The sequence below is a fragment of the Eulemur rufifrons genome, chromosome 7 (assembly GCF_041146395.1).
Source record: "Eulemur rufifrons isolate Redbay chromosome 7, OSU_ERuf_1, whole genome shotgun sequence".
Taxonomy (NCBI): domain Eukaryota; kingdom Metazoa; phylum Chordata; class Mammalia; order Primates; family Lemuridae; genus Eulemur; species Eulemur rufifrons.
The window spans coordinates 278,554,722-278,579,127 of record NC_090989.1 but is presented as its reverse complement, the minus strand read 5'-3'; the positions used below and the strand labels follow the sequence as shown (position 1 = coordinate 278,579,127).

General features: G+C 50.6%; 1 protein-coding gene across 8 annotated transcripts in view; it reads right to left on the bottom strand.

Annotated features, from left to right (window-relative positions):
- RALGPS1 (Ral GEF with PH domain and SH3 binding motif 1) overlaps positions 1-24,406 on the bottom strand; it is a 263,112-nt gene that overhangs the window by 29,633 nt on the left and 209,073 nt on the right. For all 8 annotated transcript variants that reach the window (XM_069476798.1, XM_069476801.1, XM_069476804.1 and 5 more), the window contains 3 exons: positions 20,292-20,429; positions 17,865-17,958; positions 12,735-12,802 (listed from right to left, as the gene is read on the bottom strand). In XM_069476798.1, the coding sequence (XP_069332899.1) occupies positions 12,735-12,802; positions 17,865-17,958; positions 20,292-20,429 (300 nt within the window). The remainder of the gene's footprint in view (positions 1-12,734; positions 12,803-17,864; positions 17,959-20,291; positions 20,430-24,406) is intronic.

The window sequence follows — 24,406 nt, the reverse complement described above, 5'->3', positions numbered from 1 at the left end:
AAGAACAACCAAATGATCCGTAAGTACACGATGCTTAGCCTCACTGGTAATAATGGAAATGCAAATTAGAGTAAAAATGAGATATTTTTCATCCCATCAGATTGTAAAAAAATAATCAGCCTGACAATATCTCATGTTGGCCAGGATGTGGGGAAACAGAACTCTAGTTTGGGGCTCATATGAGTATGGAAGATTTGGAAAGCAATTAGCAAGGCTGAGTAAAGGGAAGATGCCGGGCCTTATCCTGGTGATTCCAGTTCTAGGTGTGTGTTCCAGAGAGATTCTCATGTAAGTACACAAGAATGCTCGATGTAGCCCTGTGAGTAACAGCAAAAAAGCAGAAACACCTACGTGCTCCTCAGTAGGGAAACAATGACAAATGAGCTGTGGTTTATTCATTCAACAAATTCTACAAAGAAAAAAAAAGTAGGAAACCGAGTAGGAAATGAAAAAGAAAAGAAGAAGAAACTGGAACTACAGGTATCGATATGGGTGAGTCATAAAATCATATGGTAAGTGGAAAGAGCAAGCTGCAAAAGAAGGTTTATGGCATGATACCAATTATGTCAAATTTTTAAAAAACACACAATAGTGTATATGTCTCTACATAAGTATGTATGCAGTAAAACACAGAAACCTACACAAGACTAACACGGGTCAGGACAGCAGGTATCCGTAGGGAGGAAAGGGTAAGAAGAGGCAGACGCGGTGAGAGGGACCTTCGCTTGCCCGGTAATGCTGTATTACTTAAAAACACAGAGCACACATGGCAAAACGTTAACAGTTGTTATGTATGGATGGTGGGTACAATAGGTATTCTCTGTGTATTAAATATTTCATTATTTTAAAACAGAATACTTTGAAAATAGTGAACACCTCTTCTATACCAGGTGCTGTGCTGGAATCTTCCACCTGCCCCTCCAGAGCTGTTTTCCAGCCTTTTGGGGCCACACTGTGGGGCTGGGTCAGGTCACTGGGCAGCAGCTGGGGCAATGCCTTCTCTGGCTCTCTCTGTGGGGCCTCCCCGCAGAGGCCGTCTGCTCACGCCCTGCCTGACTCTGGGTTTTGGTAACTGCTGCCTCCCTGCACTCCTGCAGACCTAAGGGAAGCTACAGTGCCCCACTATGTCTAACCCTGGGGTCCTGTGCTGTCCCCTGGGGTTCCCACACACCCTGCCCACATCTTTGTAAACAGCTCCATTCTGAAACTCTCCTCCAAGCACCCCTTGAGTGTGTCATCTGTTTCTTGCCTTGATCCTATGGTGCCTTCACATTTAAGTATAGTACCATGCAGAGGTCTGTATTAGTAGCCTTAATTCACAAATGGGGTAGCAGAAGCTGAGTGGGTTAAGCATCAAGGACATGGAGCTAGCCGGCCATGGGATCAGGTTCAAGTCTAGGCCATGGACACCTGAGACCACCTGCCCAGCCCCTTCTCAGGAAGCACCCTCTCCTCTAGCTGACGGAGTCACGGGGGAGCCAACGCCAGTCCAATGTGGCCTTGCCTCTGGCCCCGGCTGATTGGTCTATGAGCGGACACCTTCCCCAGGATTTTTGGATTTGAGTCTAGAAAGCATTTGAGGATAATCTCTTTTTGGTGGATGAGAAATAAAACCTAGACACTATCAACAGCCATGTTTCCCTGCTTGTGGAGAAGGAAACTGGTCTGTGGCAACAGAAAAAGAAAATGACTCAGTAAGGCCACAGAGCGAGGTGGAAGGGAGTCCTGTTTCGTCCTTCCCACCCTTCCCTGGCCTGGCTGTTCAGCCTCCCTGGATCCTGCGAGCCGATGCTTCCCCTTTTGGTTGCAGCCAGCCAGAGTCTGTCTCTGTTGCTGGAGCTCAAAGTTCCTTAACGAAGAGACCCCAGCACACCACACTGCATCTTAGCGAAGCTGCCAGTGAACCTGACCTGCAGGCAGGAGAGAGGGAAGGCTGAGGTCCCAATTCCCGCTTTCAGATGGTCACTCACAAAAAGGATCTGACAGACCAACCCATAATAATGGAACCAGAGAGGCATGATTCTAAAGTAAAGGTTCTTGGCCCAGACTTCATGAACCAAGAGGGTGTCTATGGAAGGCCTTTGAGGAGTGTGTGGAAGACTGAAATTGCACCTACGCTTTTGTATATATGCATTTTCCTGGTGATGTGTTCCATGTGGTCATCAGCGTCTTTGAGGCTCTAATTCTTAACCAGGGAATGTATCAGAACCATCTGGAGAGTGTGTTAAGAATGGAGTGTCTTGGGCCCTGGAGGTCCTGATTTTGCTGGCAGCAGGTGGGTCTGGGCATTGCATGCTACTACCAAAGTTCTCCCGGTGATTCGGATGCACACCCTGGGAAAGAACCTCTGATCAAAATGCACAAGCAGGCTCTGACCTGAAGGAACATCTTGTGCAGCTGATCCAGAGAGGGAAAGGAAGAATGAAAACCATCCTGCTTTGTTTTGGTTTTGCACATATTGCTCAAGAAACGAATCCATGTAGAGGGTGGAACTTGCCTTGTTTATTAGCAGCTGTGTGTGAGGGATTACAGTCTCACTGCCTGACTCACGCTGGCTCCCACCCTGCTTCAGAAAAGTGTTTTCTAAAGGTCAAACTGCATTGCTCTTGCCCACGTGGTTTGCAGTGGAAGCCAAGACTACCTGGTGTTGGAGTGGTAACAACAATGATGATGACGACGATTCAACGTTATGTGCCTGGCGCTGTGCTTTGTGCCTGTGCCACAACGCCTGCGGTGGAAACTTAGTACCCCGTTTTACAGGTAAGAAAGCAGGGGTCACAGATCTGCTACATGCTGGAGGCAGAACTTGAACCCGGTGTGTGGCACTCCTGCAGTGGCTGGGGAGGGACTCCAGCTGTTCAGAGGTCGGGCACTGGTCAGAAGATGAGGAAGGAGGAACACATGACAGTATTTGAAGCGACCTGGTGAGCAGGAGGCACTTCCTCCTGGAAGGAAATCTGTCACGGGTAAGACTCAATTGCTACTCTTGAGGAAGGGAAGGTGAAGAGGACTAACATCTATTATGCACCAACTGTGTGCCAGGCTTGTATAAACACTACAAAGTCCTATGTCACTGACTCCTATGAAGTTAGCACTTTTATCATGGCACTTTCCAGGCACGGTTACACGGCTGGAGGCTGGGTGAGAGCTGGATGCCCTGAGGTTCTGGTAGCTTCCTTGGACCCCTTCCTGTTCACTTCTACTTGACTCCTTTCCCACCTGTCTCTACGCGCTTCCTGCCTCCCAGCTCTGATTCCCACTTACAGTGTCTCCTGACCCCTCCGGACTTGCCCTTGGTCTCTTCCATTCAACCCCCTGATTCTCCCTCCAGCACTGGGCCTGGATCTACCCTACTTCTCTCTGCATCCGATGGCCTTGGGAGGCACACTTGGCCTCAGATGCCCCTCGACCCAGCTGGGGTATGAGTGGAGGGCCCAGCAGAGGATCTGTGGCCTCTCTGGGCGCAGTTTCAAAGCTGCTGCTGCTGCTCTCCCTGTCCCAGGCCTCAGCCTTCCCCTCCCCTGCATTGTTGACCAACAGCCTGGGTCTGACGCGGAAGCAGAAGAATTTCCATTCAGCTGGGACCCAGGGATGGGGGCCTCTCTGCCAGTAAGTGACACCTTCTGCTACTGAAAGGCCTCATGTTCTTGTCCCGCCAAGCCTGGGGTGGCCACCACGTGACAGCAACAGGGACACGTGTCTTTTGGGATTGCTTTTGAGCTGGGTGGCTGGCAAGTTAGTTCCTCCATGTCCTCGGGGTAGGGGCAAGGGTGTGGGTGGTGATAATGCGCCGGGGTTCTGGCCTAGTCTAGCAGAGTGTAGTCCCCGCTGCCAGGCCCGATATGGCACGGACAGCTGGAAAAACTGACCATGTGGCTTGACTATCTCAGAGGATTGCTCTATTTTTCCTCAGCATAATTTTTCCATGAATAATCTTTAAAGCTCTTTAAGTGGCTGTTTCTTTAGCAGTTTTATTGGAACACATGAGAACTGACATTCTCTTTAGGGAATGAGATATCATGTTGAAAAAAAATGTTTTTTATTACATTTCTTTCAAGAAACCAACATGCTGCCCAACAGACCACTCATTGATTGGAAGGGAAAAGAGCACAGGGCCTTCTAATAATGGCCTCGGAGTGGACAGGTCAAGAATGATGAACGGTGACTGCAAAGGACTCAAGATCAGGGCAGAGAGGCCCAGGCTCCCACCTGCAAGGGGCAAGTCTGTCTGCCAGGGGCAAGTCACCTTACCCCTCTGGGCAGAACAGGAACAACGGTCCTGAGCTTGCAGCCTCCCTGTGAGGAGGAAGCCACACAGCATCCCTCCTCCATTCATGCAACAAACAACAAACTTGTACTGAGTCCTGACCTTGGGCCTGCCCTTGGCCCAGGCGTGGAGATACAGCACTGGATTACAGAGATGATGTTCTGCCATCCTGGAGTCTACAGTCAAGTGTGGGGCAGAGACAAGTAACCAGGTAATTACACCCAGGAGAGATCCGTGAGAATAACAATAATAAATACGCTAATGGCAACAACTACACCAATAGCATAGCTACAACAACAATCATGATGGTGACAGTGACAACGGCTAACATTCACTGGGCATCTACAAGGTGCCAGAAACTGTGATAAATGCTTTGTATACATGACCTTACTTGAGCTTTTTGGTAACACTGCCATGCAGGTGCTATTGTTACATCAGATTTATGATGTGGAACCTGAGGTGGGAAGGGCTCAGGAGCTTGCCCAGGTGAGCAGCCAGTGACAGGGGAGCCCTGAGCATGGTGCACGTGGGAACACGGAGGTGGCACCAGTGAGGACCTATGGAAGGTCTGAGGCCCAGGTGGGAGCAACACCCCAGCAGGAGCTGTGATGGGTGCAGAGGGGACAGCATGTGCAAAGACTCCGAGGTGACAACCAGCAGGGCCTCTGGAGGATAAAGCGTCAGGGTTCTGGCCTAGTCCAGCACAGGGCAGGCCCCATAAATCTGGAGTTTAATGGGGGACGGCGTGGAGATTTTTAGGAAGGGGCAGTGATGCACTCAAATATGCACCCTAGAAAGTTCACTCTGGCTGGAGAGCAGCTGGGTGTGGCCAAGACCTGAGGCCACAGGCTTGGACAAGAGGTGTGGATGAGAAGTGCCCTGGAGGTGGGCCAGGCAGGGGCTGTGGAGAAAGGGGGACCCAGGGTGACAGTCATGGAGTGGTGCCGTGCACCTAGGGAGCAGGTGTGGGGGGCGATGAGAAGTTCAGTTTGGGACCGATGTCTGGAGGCCACTGGGTACGTGGGCATGGTGCTCACGGCTGCAGAGGAGAACATGCATTTGGGATGGGGAGCCTCATTCCCACAGGTTTCTGGCGGTATCCGAGTGGCCTGCCCTGGTCAGCACTGCCCTACTTAAGCAGCCTGGCAGCCCCACTGTCGCTCAAGGGGGTGCTTTCCAAGTCTCACACATCGGAAGTTAATGGGAGGCAGCTGTGGCGGAGGGGAACTACTCAATTTGGAGTCACAAGGCTTGGGTTCCAGTCCAGCCTCTGCCGGGGCTGAGCCAGGAGCTCCCAGTCCATCTCCTCCTCCTTCTGGGCCTGCCTGTCCTTACTGGAGGAGGGGACCACAAGGGTGCAATCTGGAGCCCTTGGAACGCCACCTGGAGCCTCCAGTACAAAGGGCGAACTTCCACCCAATCTAAAGGGGGCTCAGTGCTTGGTTTCCTTCCTGCTCGTGCTAAAAGCCGAGTTCCCAGACAAGGGACACGGCCCTCTCTGGGTCTGCCAGAGCCCTGTGGCTCTCCAGGACGCTGGGGCCCCTCCGTGCAGAAAGTCTGTTTGTATTGAAAGCCTCCTCTGGCCAGGTTTCACAGCCGGGCCTGGGAGCTGGTCACTTTCACATTCACACACATTCTTTGTTTCTCATACATGCAGCTCTCACGGGCCCTCGCTGTGAGCCAAGAGCTATCTCACACATCACTCAGAGGCCCGCTTCAGTGCTTTCTGAAAACGGCCTCCAACCACCCTTCAACCGTGGGGAGGCTGAGATGCTTTCTCCTGGCAGTCAGGGGGACAGATTCCCAGGCCACAGGGAGCGCAGAGCAGAGGACGCAGGGAGCCACAGTGTCGTGAGGAGCTGGGCCACCACGAGGCAGGGTTTGGGCAGAGGTGGGTCTGGGTCTCGGCTCCTCTGCTTGACCTTGACATGACAGGCCATGAGATGGGGGATCCAGGAACAAGGGGGACGGGAGATTCCAGAGTGAAGGTGCCACCAGGGCTTCTCGGCCCTGGAGCTCCTCGCGGAGGCCCTCACCCGCTCTGACAATGTAAAAGCAGCGAGAGCAGGTTTCCAGATACGAGCACGTGCAGGACGGGAAGCCCCTGCCCCCTGCCCTGGGGCCGCTCTCTTCTCGGCTCACGCACAGTGAGGGGGTCTCCACAGCTGCTGCGGACCTAGAAATATGTCTCCAGCAATCAGCAGACCCAGGGACTCGCAGTGCCTCCTCAGGCCTAAGGAAGCCAGCATGGCCACAGCCAGAGGACAGCGGTGGCCACTCGAGGATCCGCTGTGCTCACAGGTCTGTCAGGATGAGGACAGGTGTGGCCACCCGTGGACTGAGGTGGTCCCCTGTGAGGAGAGCTGGCATGGAGTTGAGGCTGGAGGGGACCTAAGCATCAGGAAGCTCGCAGTGGGTGCCAGATTTTGAGGGGCTATGGAAGGGCTTTGCATCTGCTGGGTCAGGGACTTATGGAATCTCTGAAACATCCGTGCAAGTGCCCAGGAGAGGAAGCATCAGGGTTATCAGGCCAAGGGAGATGGAGAAAAGTTTAGGGAGCGAGAGGGGCCAAGCACCCTGCTTGTGCCACAGCAGTCAGGCCTGAGGCACCAGCTAGGGCGAGGCAAGGAGAGTCAATGCCAGATCAGGTTGGAGTTCTGATTCTTACGCGAAACCAGCCTTCTGAGGACCAAGTGGGGACAGGGTGTAACTCCAAGTGTCTTAGGAAAGCCAGGGACATGCCAAGGTTGTCATCCAAGGCAGGGCACTTACTGGCACTATCCGATACACGGGGCACTGGGGACAGCCCAGAGGCTGTCCAGACCCTTGTGCTTAGACCTGCCTGACTCCAGAGGTGGTTTTCACCACCAGGCAACACAACAAGGAGACAGGCAGGCGTGCCAGAGAGCAGTCGCACAGGTGTGAGTAGAGAAGCAGGAGGCCAAGGCCGAGACCCCCCTGGAGTGGCGCTGCTGCCCAGGAATCTTCAGAGAAAACCTGTCAGTTGGTGAAGCCACGTGGAGGCGGGGCTAACAAAATCTGGAAATGTCTTCACCAGTTCCAAAGCACACACAAACATCACTTGCCCTCTCTGGGGGTCAACGTTCCTTATGATTTTTTCTCTCCAGGAAAATATTAGTTCATTTATATAAACTAAACATTACATGTGGAGGGAAAATTGAAAACGTGGCATTCCTGGCCTGGCCTTTTTTCTCCACAGACCCAGAAACTGAGAAGGTTTCTCCATTTCCTTTCTCACAGTCTATTTGTTGGTGTAGAGCAGCCCGCACAGCCATTCCCTTGGGGTGGAAAGCGGGGGGCAGCTCTCTGTGGGGTACAGGGACCATCCCAGAGCCAAAGGGCACTGTCTCAGTTCACGGACCACGTCTGATGGGAATTGAGGCCTCGGAGAGACCTGGGACCTTAGCTGTCAAAGCCAGGGCCTGGGTTCCCTAAGCCCCAGCCGGGCTGGTTAGAGGAGTGGGCGCAACCTGGATGAAGGCCAGAGAGCCCACCAATCGGCTCAGTCTCGCTCACACGGCCTCCCTCGGCTCCTCAGCGTGCCCGTTCCTGCCCCCATGGCTCTGTTGACCCCCGGCCCACTCAAACGTGAGCTCCGGGAGGGCAGGTTCTTGCCTTTTCACCGGGCGCCTGGCTCATAGCAAGTGCCTGGCCCACAGCAGGCCCTGGGCCTGCAAGTCTCAAAGGAATGAGCTAACGAGCATATCTTGGGGCCTTTCCTTGGCAGGTGCGGGGTGTCTGACTACTGGGAAGAGCCTGAGCTGGAGCCTAAACCCCCCTCCTGAGGAGCTGGGGGAGGCTGCGTTCTTCCCATTCCTGGGACTGCGAGAGGCACATTCCTGTCCCTGAGTCTGGTCAGGCTCCTGCCACGAGGCTCAGTCTGCCTGGCCCAGAAAGGCTCCCTGGGGCCCCCCCGGCCCCACCCCCCAAGGGACCCCCGCTGCCCCGTGGCTGCAGCAGCACCCACTGTCTGCCAGCTGAGGCCGTGAGTGGGAGCCGGGACCACTTAGTGCGACTGACGCCTTCCAGACAGCCCCGACCCTCTGGTGATCAATGAAAACCTTCACATCCTGCTTCCAGGGCTAAAGCCAGGGATTTGGAAAATTGGTGGAAAACACTCCTGTGAGCCGGGCCCGCTCCACTGTGCAAAACTGCGGCATCAGCACTTCTCCGCAGCCTGTGCCGAGTCAGCAGCCGGCCGCTCTGAGCTGTCTCTGCAACCAGGTGCCTCCAGGCCCAGCAAGGGGCTCAGGGGCCGCTGCTGCAGGGACGAGGGCAGGGGGCGGCGGGTTTCTCCCAGTGCCCCTACAGGCTGGGCTCCAGGAATTCCAGGCAGGTCCTTGCCTCAGGGGGCTTTCAGTCTGGTGGGGAAGACATGGGCATGCACAAATAAGCACACAGCTGTGGGACTGCCACAGAGGGACGTGTCATGGAGAAGAAGTACAGGGACTAGTGGCAGGAGGGGTGACAGGGTCAGCAAGCTTCTATACAGGCCAGATACTAAATATTTTAGGCTTTTCAGTCCACAAGGTCTTTGTCCCATGAAAGCAGCCACAGACAATGCATCAACAGATGGGGCTAGCTGTGTTTCAATATAGAAACGGGGGCAGCACTGGGTTTGGCTCGCAGTTCGACTGCCCTGGTGTTATGGGGCCTGATCTGGTCTGGGGTGGGCGTGATGGTGGAGAGAAAGGCTTCCCTGAGGCACTGATGTTTACCTAAAACCTGCAGGCTGGTTCAGTGACAGAGGCAGAACCATAACATTGACAACAATTATGAAGTCACATCGTCAGGATAAAGTCACACTTGGTAAGTGTGCTCTGTGTCAGGACTGCACTAACACAGAGGGAGCTACATCCTCTGCCCACTTTACAGGTGGAGAAACTGAGGCTTGGTCATATGCTGGGTGTTCTGTTTGCCCACTCAGGTACACACTTTGCCCTGCCCAGTGCCACTGTCAGGGAGTGGGGCTGATCCCTGAGATGCATGTCCTGGATTCCTCGCCCCCAGCTGCCTGATGGGTTTGGCCAGTGCGAGGCTCTGGCGGCAGCTGGGGGGCTGGAGGAAAGAGAGGTCGGGTATTTCTTTCCACTCCCTCCTGCTTCATCCTCCCTGCCTACAGCTCCTGCCAAGCCAGCCGTCCTCTGTGGCTTGGCCATTGCTGGGGTTGATAACACTTTTTTCTTCCCTGTGTCCTTCCAGCCAGGGGTGTGGGGTGCCTCACCACGCTTCATTGGTTCTGTTCATTGAAGTCTCTTTCTGTGAGCCATCTGGGGTCAATTTTGTCCCCCGCCAGGACTCTGACTGATACTGAAGGTTGGTTGACTTGCCGGTTTCTGGTCTCACATGGCTAATAAAGGACAGAGCCAGGTGGAGGTGACAGTGGACGGAGGGCAAGGAGAGTCTGGCCATACCCTGAGGAGGCTGGGTAGGGGGGCTGGCTCCTAGTCCCCAGCACTGGCTTCCACAACAGGCAGGGGCCAAAAAGGCCAGTAAAAGCAGCTCCTCCTTTCCTGTCCCAGGGCTCAGTGAGAGACCAGTTCTTGAGGCTCCCAGTTAGTTTTCTGAGCCTGGCTCCTGGTCTACCGCCCCCACCCTGCCAACCGCAGCAGGGAGAGCCACTGTTGCTCACTGCAGACCCAGGCTGGGGGCCGAGGCTGAGGCAGAGGCAGGGCCCTGGTCTCCTCCTCAGGGAGGGGGTAGTGGGGCAGGTAGGAGTCACATGAAGGGACCACCTGGGTCAGACAGATGCCCAGAGGGGCCGAGGAAGCCTCTGCTGCCACCTGCCCTGACAGCAAGCAGCTTGCAGACCTGTTGAGCAGCAGGTGCTGGGGAGGCCCAGGCGGGCAGATGAGGGGCCTGAGCTGCATGCAGGCGTGGAGGCACTGGGGGGAGGGGGCTCTCTGAGATTCGATCGTGAAACTGCAGCAACAGGACCTCTCTCATGCTTGGGCCAGTGTGCACAAAGGCTGACTGGGAGCTTCAGCCTGCTTCTTCCTCCATCCACGCACGCACCCCTCATCCCTCCCATCCTTCTCTTCCGCCAAGAGCCCTTTGAGAGTCGAGCATCCGCAAAGGGCAGGCATCATGCTAGGTGCTGGAGATTCAGCAAGGATGAGTCAGGCCCGGTGACCAAAGAAAATAATGACAAGTTGTGGTGAATGCCATGAAGAAACAAAGAGCAAAAATAAAAGCCTCTCTGAGTCTAAAAGGATGGGCAAGAGCAGACCATGACAACTGAGGGGAAGAATGTTCAAGGCCCAGGCAAAGGGCCTGGGGTGGAGAACTTTGCAGAGGCCTTGCAACTTGCAGGAGGAGATGAGGCTGGAGTTTGGCCTGTGGAAGAAGAGAGCCACTGGGAGGGGCAGAGCTGTCCCCTCATGCCAAGGCTAACACCCTCCTCTGCCATGACCTCTGGCCCTCCCATCTCTCCCTGCTCAATGGCTCCGGCACACAGGGAGGGAGCAGTGAGCTCAGCCAGGCCCAGCAGAGGCGGAAGGGATGGAATCAGGCAGCGGGAAGGGCCCCTGGGAGAGGAATCCTTCAGCGCTGTCGGAAGGGCAGCAAGTGTGGCCGTGGGGACTTCTTGGCATTTGGAGAATGCCAGAGACGTGGCTCATCTTGTTAAGGCGTGATTACTGACCTGGTAACAGAGAGGCCGCTTATTCAAATGAATTTGGAGGGGACTCAGAGAGGCAGAGCACCACTCCCAAGCTGCTGCAGAGTTCGGCACCATCTCCCGAAGATGGTCCTAAATGGCTCGTTTTTGCCAGTGGTCCCTCTGTGGCCCTAGGCCATTGCAATTGCTTTAGCATTCTGCGCTATTTCCCGTATCCTTCTGAAGGGAATCCTGCCCTCTGCCTCCTGCCTTCCACCCCATAGGTCAGGTGCAGGTGACTGAGCATCTGCATGGGGCAATGCTGACTGAGAGGAGGAAGGTGTTCTAGAACGGACAGAGATGAGAAGGTGGAGACAAGACCAGCGCCAAGAGCTTTCCTTCTGGCCCCGTTGCCGGGAGGTCACCCGTCACATATGGAAGGTAGTGGATCTGGAAGACTGCAGAGGGCATTTTAACATCGGGCTCGTGGAAACCCTGTGAAAATGAAGCTTACGCCAGCATTCTGTCTTGAGGTGTGGACAGCAGCACCTCCTAAGGCTGTGAAGATCAACCAGTATCTTCCTCTGCTAAGTTCTAGAGGACCCCAGGGTGCCAGAGGCAGGGTCCAGCTTGCACAGGGGAGAGGCTGGAGAAGACAAGGAGCTCGGAGTGCACTCAGGAGTCAGGGCAGAGCCTCCGCTGGGCGGGGCTCGTGACGGGCTACCACCCTGCTCCTTGTGGGCTCTACGGTCCTGGGTCCACCAGGAGATGTTACAGCGGTTGGCCTGGCTGGGGAGAGTGGAGAGAATGGCTTGAGCTGGTCAACAGTCTGGGGTGGCACGACACCAGGTAGCAGCTTGCAGTAGCCACTCCCTTACTGAACACTCACTGCATGTCAGGCTCTACAATGAATACCTTCCAAATAGCATTTCATTTTTGACATCCAACATTTTTGAGATGAAGATTTTATTATCCCCATTTTACAGGTAAAGAAACTGAGGCCCAGAGGGGTGAAGTCACTTGCTAAGACTGCAGTGGCCTAGAACCCAGATAGGTGTGACCAAGAGCTCAAACCAGGAAGAGGAAGTGCTGTTGGACCCCCCACAGCCCCCACCCTCTCCCTGGGCAGCAGTGGAAAGAGATCAGCTCCGGTTACTGAGAGTTGGTTGGAATACTAATCCAAGGCAGCCATGACGATAACAACAACAAGCAGCCAACACTGAGTGCACTTTCATGATGTGTTGCTAAGGGTGGAGAGCTTTGCAGGTGTGGATGTACTCGGGCTGTTACTAGGATTACCACCATTCTGTGAGTGAGGTCACTGAAGATGAGAGAGGTAAGGTGACAAAGCTAGGAAATAGCAGAGCCCGGGCTCTGATCACAGGGGACGCAGTGTGTATGTGTGTGTTCCACAAGTATGATGAGCCACCTGTGTCTGGTGGCAGCAAATACCCCAGGCATCCTGTGCACCCCTGCAGGGCATGAACCGGAGCCTGGGCAGCATCCCTGCTGATGCGGGTCCAGGTGGCCTGGAAAAGATCCTGGGGTCTTCTCTACCATGTGTATCCTCCCAACTCGGGGCTCTGATCTCGCCCTTCTTGGTGTTGTTTGGTCCCAGGCTCCAACACCCAGCCTCTTCCAAGGAGCCCCAGCACAGAGGTGTCCCACAGGGGTCCCATGTGGTCAGGAGCCTGGGCAGGTTGGCGCAGGAGTGCTGTGAGCAGGGACAGCTGAGTCTGCCCAGCTAAAATCTCAACATTGCCCTTTGGCTCCACCACCAAGGCCAACTCTGGCAGCCACATTTGGGCTATTGGGCGGGTTTGCTCCCACTTGAGGTAGCTACAATACCTGCAAGATCTTCCTTGGAAGAGACTAGTCTCGGAGAGCTGCTTCCTGGTTCGATTCTGAGCGACAGTCTGAAAACAAAGGTGTTCACAAGGTCAGTTGGAATCTGCTTTATCACAGGGGAACGGAACATGTGTGTGTTTGGGGTTGGGAGACTGGATTGCTGTGAAGGGCGACTATCGTCAGAGAATCCAGGAATACTGTGAGATCTGCTCCCGATCACAGCCACTTCCCTCTGAGGTCTCCAGGGCATTTCCATGACCAAGAAACAATGGTTAAGATAAGAAAGACAAAGCAAAAAGAGTGACCACGCCCCGTTGTTCACTGAGCACGTGTGCGTTAACTCTCATGACTCCCCGAGCTAGCACCTTTTATAGACGAGAAAACTTTCCAAATGAATAGATGTCACTAATAAAATAGACAAAAATTAAAAATTAAACAATTAATCAGGAACTGAGCAGTGGTGAGGTTAAGTAGCTTCCCCAAATTCGTAGGATTAGCAAGTGGCAGAGTAGGGGATCAGCCCAGGACCGTCCGACCCTGAACTGGAGTTTTTAATCATTACACTGTTCTCTTTCTTATCAGATGCCCTCAGAGAGGCCCCTCAATGTATTTTTTTAAAGCACCAGTTAAGAACTTCTGGGTGAAAACGACAGAGTGAAGATAGATGTCAGACTCTCCCTCTCCCAACAAAACCAACTAACAGTTATAAAAGCTTATGAGTAAAAGAACTCACCAGCTGCAACTAAACAAGGGAGGGGGCATAATATAAGGCCACGGACTTTAAAGACTTGCAGCCAAGGAAAGAAACAGAGGATTCTGAGTTTGGACCCAGCAGTGCAACACAGCATGGCTCCTCTCCTGCCTCTGAGATGTCTCTGTGGGTCTGGGTGGGGGTATCTTTCCCTCTTCTGAATGGCAACAAGTGCTGGGGAGAAAGGGAGGAAATGGGCAGAGAGCATGGCGGATACGCTGATGGAAGTGAAGGCTCCATGGGGCGTGATTTGGAACCTGAGCGTATCCCTGTCTGGAATGGGATACAGCCCCCCAAAGAGATGAAGGAAACCCCGAAATAGGCCTTTTACTGGATCCCACTACACAAAACAGACTGCTTGCTTACTGCCTCCATGGAACTCGAGCCTCCTACTCCCCAGGCTACAGAAGAGGAGAAAGACTAAACCCCCTGCCCCTCCCAGCCAGCCGCTCTGTCACACACGGGAGCAGGGCCACACGTCTCCTTCCTGGATCAGAGCTGTGGAACATCCAGACAGAGCCACTCAAATGGGAGCAAGATGAAAAGAAATGGTGTGGCAACACAGCACACATCCTCTTACACAAGAAGGCAGGAGGGAGGAGAGCACTGCCCAGTGGCCCAGCCCAGAAGGCAGCTCCAGGAGCAGAGGAACCCCCCCCCCCCCCCCCCCCCCCCCCCCCGCACGCTTCGAGCAGTGGAATGACTTATTAAGAGCATGGTTGGGTGAAACAAAACCTGAAAAATGAGGTGATGAAACAGACGAATGAGATGAAAAGCGATATTGCAGACCTAGGCGAACAAACCAAGGACTGAAACGAGAGGATCGAATGAATACCTGGGCAGAAACAGGCCATCCCAGTGCCTGCTGCTGAACAGGTGGAGACTGCAGCCGTTAGGAAGAAGCTAATGGCCACCCAACACAGGGATTCCTGGAATCCCTGGAAGAGAGAAGCCAAGAAGTGGCACAGAAGTAGTAGTCAAAGAGGTAAACCAAAAGACTTCCTTTGAAATACAGAAAGCGGACACGACGGTCCAGGGAGATTTGATACAGAACCCTCTATCTGTGGCATTCCCTTATTAAGCTTCTGAACTTCAAGGAGTTCTTCGCCCACCAGGCAGACAAAACAAGTCCCTTACAAGAGTAAAACAATGAGACTGGCTTACTCTCTACAGCAACACCCAGGGCCAGAAGGCAAGCGCTCAGGGTGCGCAGGCCCGGGGAGAGCAGCAGGGAGCGCGGCTCACGAGGCGAGGGAGGCCCAGTCAGATGCAGGCGTTTCCAGGAAAGAAATCAGGGAATGCAGGACCTGCGAGCGCCTTCATTTTTTTGGCAGTGGGTGGGAGGGGATTTCATCATTTCCTGACGAAATCCAGCTAAATAAGGGATTGATTTAGAATAAAGACTCCAGGAATGGAGAAACTGTGGAGAAACAACAGGTGGTAAGAATTGAATCCCTTTAAGAATACTAAACAGTAGGAATTATGATTCCTGAACATGGTGTTTATGTTATAAACTTGGACTGCATGGTAATAATAATACAACTGACAAAAAGCTGGAGGCTGTGCAGCGGAGGTGAAGGAAAGGGGAGAGTGCTAATATTCTCCTCTTTCATAACCAGAGTCCACCAACACTGTTCACAGTGGAAACCTAGTTAAAAATCAAGCTTATTGACTCAAACCTCTTCATGTTTTTCCTGACCTCTTTTATCAATCTTAGAAGGCTTTTTTAGAAAATAATATATCTTGTGGTAAAGAAGTATCTATTTAAAGAGTAGCAATTTCTCACATTTCATTTCAGTTCCTTTTTTCTGGTTAAAGTAAAATAAAAGTTAATATTTTTAATTCAAAACAGGAAGTATAGTATGATCCAATTTTAATAAATTTCATCCTTCCATCTATCCACCTATCCATCCGTCTCTCATTATACATAAATTTTCTGTGCATAGAAAAATGTCCAAAATTGTATTTACTTAATGCTAATAATGGTCACGCTTTCTAGGTGGCAGGAAGTTGGGTAATTTTTCTTAAATAAAATAAAATAAGACTAAAGGCTGAGGAAAATAAAAAGCACTGGTTGGGCCTCTTGGCATAGTATTTCTAAAGCAGATGGGGGCAGGATGTTAGAAACACAATGTCACAAATATAATAACTGAGCCACTGCATCCTTTGGGGGGAGGAGCAATGGTTCTGGGTGTGAGTGGGCTGTGGAATGTGGGCTCCCCAAGAAGAATCACAGGTCCTGCCCATCTATTGCCACTCAGGGCCAGATGCTCTCTGGGGACTCCTTCAATGGCCTGGGGACCAGGCATGAGAATGCAGGCTTCCTCCCCGGTTTGTCCACTTTGACCACTACAAAGGGCTTTTGTAAAACCCAGGCTGACTGTTATAGCACCAAGTGCTGGGGGTGTTTAATGTCCTTCAGAATGGAAGGAGTAATTACTCATGATCTGCAGCTTGTCCAAGGATTATCTCATGGTCAGAGGTATTTATAGACCATTTTTCTCCTTAAAGCATATTAGTGTTAATGAAAAACTACTGTTTCTTTAATCGCAATACTGGCATATGCATGGAAAACATTATCCCAGAACTTAAGTGGGAATAGTTTCGCACTCCAGGGCACTCTTTTCAGGAACAGCAAATACTTTGTAAATAAAATGAGCTCAATTTGTGGTCAGTATGATTTTAATGGCAATCTCTAGCCTTTATCTATTGTTGTTACTATTATGTAATAGATCACAATCTCATATATTTTTACAAATTATCATATAGTAACAACTAAAGACAATAAATCTATGTTCCCAAAGATCGGTAGAACCACCTAGGGAGCTTTGGAAAAAATACAAATTTTCAGGCCCCACCCCATACATCTGGATGGTTAGAAGATCTCTCAGGTGACTGATTCCCAGCCAGGGCAGCGAACCACTCCTGTGGCGCTGGCCAGGTGGGGTGCTGTTCCAGCAGCCGTGCCCCTGAGTCTTTCTAGCTGAGGCCCGTGGGCAACCTGGGGGTGGGGAGATGTCCTTGTGGCCATAGTTCTCTACAGTTTTCACTGACTTAAGATGAAGACCATGTAATTTGGATGATCAAATTCGTAGATACAAAACTGGAAGAGATTTAAGAAAATACACTGGATAACAAGATTCAAAGGAATCATGGTATACTGGAAGCAACCAGTAAAATAAGACTTAAAAGAACACAGATGTTCCTCGACTTACTATGGGGCTGTGTCCTGACAAACCCATTGTAAGTTGAAAATATCATCAAAAATGCATTTAATACATCTAACCTAGCAAATATCATAGCTTAGCCTAACCTATCTTAAACGTGCTCAAAACACTTACATTAACCTACAGTTGGGCAAAATCATTTAACACAAAGCCTATTTTATTACAGTGTTGAATATCTTATGTAACATATTGAACCCTGTACTGACAGTGAAAAACAGAATGGTTGTATGGGTACTCAAAGTACGAGTTCTACTGAACGTATTTCACTCTCACACTATTGTAAAGTTGAAAAATTGTAAGTTGAACCATCCTAAGCTGGAGACCTTCTGTACAAGTGAAGTTGACATTTGGGTCGTAAATGATCAAGTACAAGATTGCTGGGACTTGCCTTAGTATCAGGTCATATGAAAAATGACTGAGGCTCTTAGTTGACCTCAAGCTCAAAATTAGCCAGGAGGATTTCCAAACAACATGGCAGAGAGGTGACGTGAAAAATTCTCCTTCTCCTTCCAAATACACAGAAAGGATGGATAAGTTCCTAGATGCCACAAATGGAGGAAGAACTGAAAACCAGAGTAGGGTGAGTGGAGGATGAGGCCACAGGGCCCATGGGGTTGTTATAAGACCTGGGTCTATTCCATGGGAGCTGCATGGGAAGGGAGCTGGGGCCTCGGCCACTGCCAGATGGCAGGAATCCTGCAGAAGGCTAAGAGCCATAAGGAACTGTGTTGTCCATGAAACAGGCTCTTGGAGAACTCCTATTCGCTGGCCTGGGGGTATGGCTAGAAAACTGCTCTCCACCCAGCGCCACGGGTTGGGGAGTCACTTGCGAGAAGCAGTGTGCCAAGCCTGCACCACACACCACGCCATGTGGGAATGCCACACCGAGAACTGGGGGCCTGTGGGGCTGGGGCAGAGGTGGGTGCGAGAGCTGCTCAGGCAGCACCACTACAGGACCCGGGAGGTGGGAGCTCACACAGCACACGTGTGCTTGAGCGTGTTGGGGTTGGGTGCTGCTGCAGTGCACTTTGATAAGCCTGGCCAGTGGCCACTCGCTGGTCTCAAGAGCCAGGTCACCTGCAGGGACCTGAGTGCTGAGGGCAACGGCGAGTATGGGGAGGCCTAACTGAACACGAGTAGGTGGGCACTTACTTGTAGTTGTCATCTTCCACAAACTTCTGGAGCTCTTCAATGTAGCGTACGGACTTCAGATACTTCTGCACGTGGGGCAGGGTGGTGAGGTGATCTGCAAAAGGTGGACAAAATCCAGAGGCTTCAGACTCCCCCAACTCTAGGCCCCAAATGAGAAGTGTAGGAATCAGTGATTTTAGATGCCCCTTGGACACTGAGAATTATTCACTTTTCCATCAATGTTCTTTGGGGTCTGGCCCTGTGCTGGCCACTGGGCACGGGGGTGGCGGGGGGGAAGAGGGAGTGCCCCAGATGGCTGGGCCACAGATACGACACTCTGAGGCCACCACCATTCTTCAGCCAGAAGGAGGATCTGAGGCCTTCTTTCAGAGCTCAGGGGCTGGGGAAGGATGGCTCCCTGGCCTTCAGAACAGACCACAGCCAGGTGCCTGCACCCTGGAATAGGTTTCCACTGGGGTCACCGTGTGACATGAATGCAAGAATGAATGAACAGATGCCACCCAGGCTGGTGCGGAGGCCAACCCAGGTCCCGGCCCTGCCTGGAGCTGCTGCGTCCTGAGGAAAAAGGGGGGGGGGACAGACACCTGAGCACCTGTCTGAGCCAGGCTCTGCTCTGGGTGAATGTTCCCATTGCACAGAGGTAGCAGCTGTGGCAACTTGCAAAGGTCACATGGCTGAGAAGTGGCAAAGCTGGGCTTTGATCCGTGGTGATCTGAGGGTTCCACTACATGGCGCTGCCTCTCTTTCCTCGGAGTGACTGGCGTCAGCTGCCCTCTGCAGACCTTCAAGGTCACTGGACTCCTTCTTCGAGGGCCAGAGGTGGGGCAGAACAAGACGAGGGCAGGGGTGGAGGGGGCGGGAGAGGCCACGAAGAGGAGCACAGGAGAGGGTGGGCAGGGCCTCACTTTCTGGGGAGGTGCATCCAGGTGTTGTGGGGCACCTAATGGCTCTGCCCCTTAATTAATTCTGAACAGGTCATTTTGTTTCTCTGCAATCTCAGTGTCCTCGTCTCTGAAATGAGGATAAGGACACAAAGCTGATCATGGGGATGACACGGGTGAAGATGAACAGCAGTAAGAGTGAGGTGAGCCTTTAATGAAATGTTAGGGTAGGGGCTGTGCTAAGGGCCCTGCACGAGCCATGTCCCCATTTTCACACATGAGAAAACCTTAGGAGAAAGCAATTTTTCAAGAGAGAGAGCTGAAACTTGAACCTGCCTCTGCTGACCCCAAAGCCTATGTCTGTGACTGCTCTGCTGGTCAGTGGCACAATGGGTGTCAATGTATTTGTGAGTAGAAAGGGCCTGAGACAGGCAAGGCTGCACTGGGAACACAGGTGCTTCCCATGCCTCTTCTCAGAGGAAGCTGACCTGGAAGTGGGGGCACCCACCCTCCCTGGGATGTTTGTGGGGGGCTGGTGAGCAGGGCCCCTGCTTCAGTGCGCAGGAACCCCCTGGCTTCCCTGAGACCCTCCCAGATGGAGGCTGCTGGTTTTATACACCCTGTGCCCTGCAGGTAGGGCTGCTTCCAGACTTTTACTCCTCCATGCACTCGTGAAAACCCTGCTGCCCAGAGCTCTACCATCCATCCTCCTCTTCACTGCTGACCTCTTCTGACTGGCCACCTGCTCACCTGGGCTCATACATGGGGACTCGGGCACCTGGCTCAAAGTTGAGCTCCACACCCCAAGCCCACTGTCTTCTTGGGTGAAATCAACACCCACAAGAGTGGCCCATCAGCATTGTGACTTCTCAGTTCCTGGACATCATCTCCAACAACCTTCTCTATCCATCCCAGACACCCACTGTCATGATCACACTTTGGATCTGGCCATGTGTAGCAGAGCCTGGCCAGCTATTTACCATGTCATCTCCCTTTTCCTTCTAGGCCCATAGCTAGATTATATTTCTTAGCCTCCTTCAGCAGAAGTGATGTGAAATGCTTGCAAGTTCGCCATAAAGCCCACCCTTGTATGAGTCCCTCTCTCCTGCACCTGCAGGCCGGATATAGAGCCCAGTGGAGGGTTCTGAGGCCATGGGAGACAGCAGAGCCACAGATAGAAGGAGCCTGGTCCCTGCATCTGCTTGGAGCAGAGCTGCCCAGAGCTCTTCATGAATGAATGCACTGAGAGCCAGACAGACCTGGGCTCTGCCACTCACGAGATGAGTGACTATAGACAAGTAACTAAACTGTCTTCAGCCTCAGTGTCCTTATTTGTCCTACAGAAACAGTAACGTCTAGTTTGCACAGTCTTTGAAGACCAAACCTATGTGTAAAGGATTTAATACATGTTTGATGCTCAAGATATTAAAATGAAGACTTTTGTGGGGCCTGCCTGGTTTCTAGAGCTTTCTCATAGATAAGGTGCTGCTAGATCTAAACATCAACGAGGTAAAATTTTACAATTCCAACAGCCAAGTGTACTAACCGTAGCTACAGGAAACTTGTAAATCAGCAATTATTCGGAGAATATTGTTCATCTGATTGGATCTTTGTTCATTTTCCATGATGCTGCCTGAGGCAGGATATGCAGAATCAATGTAGATTAAATCCAGAAGATAGATCCCTAAAATTAAAGAAGATATTTAATGATGGTAGGAGCTCACTGCTAGCCAGAACAAAATAGCACAAAGTAGTACTGCTCTGCTAGAAGGGTGACTTATGGAAAACTGAAATAATATTTGGACTTTAATCCTGACTACTCATTTTTTTCACCCAGACTGCTCAACCGTAAATCAAACATCTGAGCAACAACCAAAATAAAGGCTGGCAAGACTTCAGCATTTCTATTTCATATGTTCTCCAGCAACAAGACTTTTTACCTGTAGTCCAACTGGAAAACAAGAGGCCATGAAAGGGATGGATACCTGTGTTTCTCACCAACCGAAGAAGTTTAATAGGTCTCAGGTGTCATGTCCAGGAGAACGCCCATTTGGGCTGAATTCAGTTTTTTCTTTATTTACTTAGTTGCATCTCTAGTTGTCTATCTGTTCATACGCACGCACGTGTACACACACACACACCATCAACTAACTAAGAAACAAAAGAAGAAATTTAAAAAGCATCAGTTCTTGGCACAAAGAACTAAGGCTAGACAGAGCATTCAGCCAAGGGTGCTTAACAAGAAAGTAAGATGTGGTATAAAAGCATGGCTACGACAGGCCAGTGATTTAGCTGCCTGGCCAGGGGAGGGGAAGGGGAACTAGCTGTGCAGTGTGAGCCATTGCATAGCTCTCAGTTAATGGACCACCTGGAGGTGTGCAGAGACGACAGGGGGCATATCCTTCCAGTGGCCCTCCATGAGCACTGCCACTGTGCACACCATGTGGGGGACTGGGCAGGAGAAGGGTCATAGAGCAGAATTCAAGGCAGAATACAGTGAGCAAGGCAAAGATGAGTGACTGATATTGAAAAAAAGCACAGTTGATTGGGAAGATATAATGATTACCAATTTCTATGCATGAGCAACATTGCATAAAGATATACATAGCAAAACACTGTTAGCCATGAAAAGTGAGAATTGCAAGGATATGGAATCAACCTAAGTGCCCATCAACAAAGGAGTGGATGAAGGAAATGTGACGTATGTACACCATGGAATACTACTCAGCCATAAATAGAGTGAAAATATGTCTTTTGCCGCAACTTGGATGGAACTGGAGGCCATTATCCTAAGTGAAGTAACACAGGAATGGAAAACCAAATACTGTATGTTCTCACTTAGGAGTGGGAGCCAAGCTGTGGGTACACAGGGGCACATAGAGTGGCACAATGGACACTGGAGACACAGAAGGGGTGGTTAGGGAAGAAAAACCACCTATTGGGTGCAAGGTACACTATTCGGGTGACAGGTACACTAAAAATCCAGACATCGCCATTACACAATTCACCCAGGTAACCAAAAACCACTTATACCCCTAAATCTATTGAAATAATAATAATAAAAAGACAAATGTAAGCATTAAAAAGAAAAAAAGAAATGAAAAGTGAGTTCAACAAAGCCACAACCATATTTGGCATATTTCTTCCAGAATTTATATGTGTGTATACATACATACATACACACACATATATGCATGTGTATATATATGATACAGTATTATAATAAAATTAATAAGCTTGATTTTATATAAATGAAAATATAGTTCTTTTCAAATATTCATGGAATATGTACAAAAACTGATTATATACTAGACTATAAAGAAAAGCTCAATCAGTTTCAAAAAGTAGATGCCATAGTATCCATATTCTTTGACCTTACTACAACAGAGCTGGGATTTAACTATAAATATAGAAAAAATTCTAACCATTTGAACACACACGTGCACACACACACAAGTAACTCTTAGGTCAAAGAAAAATTGAAAAATCTGTTTGAAGACAATGACAAAAAGAACACCATATATGAAAACTTACGGGTTCTGGCCAATGTGGTAATCAGAGGAAAATTTATAGCCTTAAAAGTCTATTAAACAACCAAGAATTATTACAAATATTGGAATTAATCTGGTTAATTATATACAAGCTGTAGTATTTTTTGCATGGATGGACAAGCACTGCATTAAGAATTATATGTTCATTAGCTTATTTATACTTTCAACAGCCCATTTTATAAAGGAGAAAAAGGAAATTCAGAGAGGATGTGTAATTTGCTTGGGGTCACACAGCTGGTAAATGATGGAGATGGGAGTCGAACCCAAGCCTGCCCACTCTGGAGTACATGCTTCCTGCCATCACAGTGGACTGCTGGTGGCTGGATACCATGAGTCATTCGTCTGCTTTTAAAATAGCTACACATTGTTACGGGAAACCGTTAAATCACAGAAACATATGCTAGCACTTCTCATAGGAGCCATTTCCGCTTCCTTTCTTTCTGGCAGTACCATGTTTCCAAGATTTTAATAATTAGAAATAATTTCCTTTGTAGAGAAGCTCCAAGTTTGGTAAGTTTGAATCCACAGATTTATTCTTTCTCTTGACCTTGTTTTTCCTCTCCCCTCTTAGAAATGTAACTCAGTTATCTCTCTGAGGATTTAGCAGTGGCAATCCTGAAAATCCCATTATTGCTTCAACCACAACAAAAAGCATCTAGCGCTGAGCAGGGGGAAAGGATGTGGGACACGGGCAGCTTTATTCCAGACACACAGTGCAGACTCCAGCCTGGCTGACTCACTAGAGTGGCAGAGCGAAAGAGCCCAGGAGCAGGATGGGGGCGGGGGTGGAAACTGCTGCTCCCTGGGGATCTACTCCAAGAGAACTTCCCTCTTGCCTCACGGAAGCCTGCCACCAATCCCAGGAAGCAGGAGGAGAAACTGAAGCTCAGAGAGATTAAGAAAACTACCCTAAATGTGCTCTTAAGTGATGATCAGTGAAACGAATTTGATGGTGAGTACATGTGGTGCTTATTTTTCCATTCTTGGGATACTTCACTTAGCAGAATGGGTTCCAGCTCTATCCAGGAAAATACAAGAGGTGCTATACCACCATTGTTTCTTATAGCTGAGTAGTACTCCATGTTGTGTATATATACATTTTATTAATCCACTCATGTATTGATGGGCACTTGGGTTGTTTCCACATCTTCGCAATCATGAATTGTGCTGCTATAAACATTCGAGTGCAGATGTCTTTTTAATAGAATGTCTTTTGTTCTTTTGGGTAGATAACCAGTAATGGGATTGCTGGATCAAATAAAAAAAACCAAAACAAAACAAAAAAAGAAAACTACCCACGGCCTCACAGCAAGTGTGCTGGGGTTTGTTCCCATGTCTGTCGGGCTGCCGTGCCCACGTTCCTACCCACTGGTCATCAGGCACACACAAGGAGTCACCCTTCCTCAGATAACACCCGCAGGTGGGAGGCTCACCCTGTGCTGCCCTGTGAGGACGGGTGCTGGACGCCGCACTTCCTCTCGAGTCCCTGGAGGAGGATTCCTGAGTAGTGCTTGGCATATTGAGACCCAGGGAAGCTTGCTGTAGAAGGGGCCCTCACCCAACTTCCACAGGCCACTCCTCAGCCCCGGCTCGCACCCTGGGGAGTGGGGGGCTCACTACTTTACAAGGGAGTAAATCCTACCATCAGTGTTCCTAATTCCCCTCTACAAAGCAAGCACACGCCAACACTGTCTACTGTCTACTCCTCAAGTCCTGGGGGTGAGCCGAGGCCACAGCGTGCTGAGGACTGGGTGCACCTCCCAAAGCAGGCCTCCTGCCCCAGTGGCCTGGGGAGATCTTGAGCCTCGGCAACGCCTGGACAGAACCTCCAAATCAACAGCCTTTCACTCCCACAGCAAAAACTGCAGCAAAAGCAGCAAGCCTACAGTTAACACCACACAAATCCATGGAAATCTTTTCGGATTTCCATAACAGAAAATATTTATAAACTTAAACTGTAATGAAATCATAAGAATAACCACTTGCACTGTGCCAGGTGCTGTGCTGAGTCCTATACATAGTTGGCACTCACCACAACTGCAATCAGAGACTTGTTTGTATCATTCAAGTATTAAATGTCTGACTTCCCACCAGACCTAAGACCCCTGAG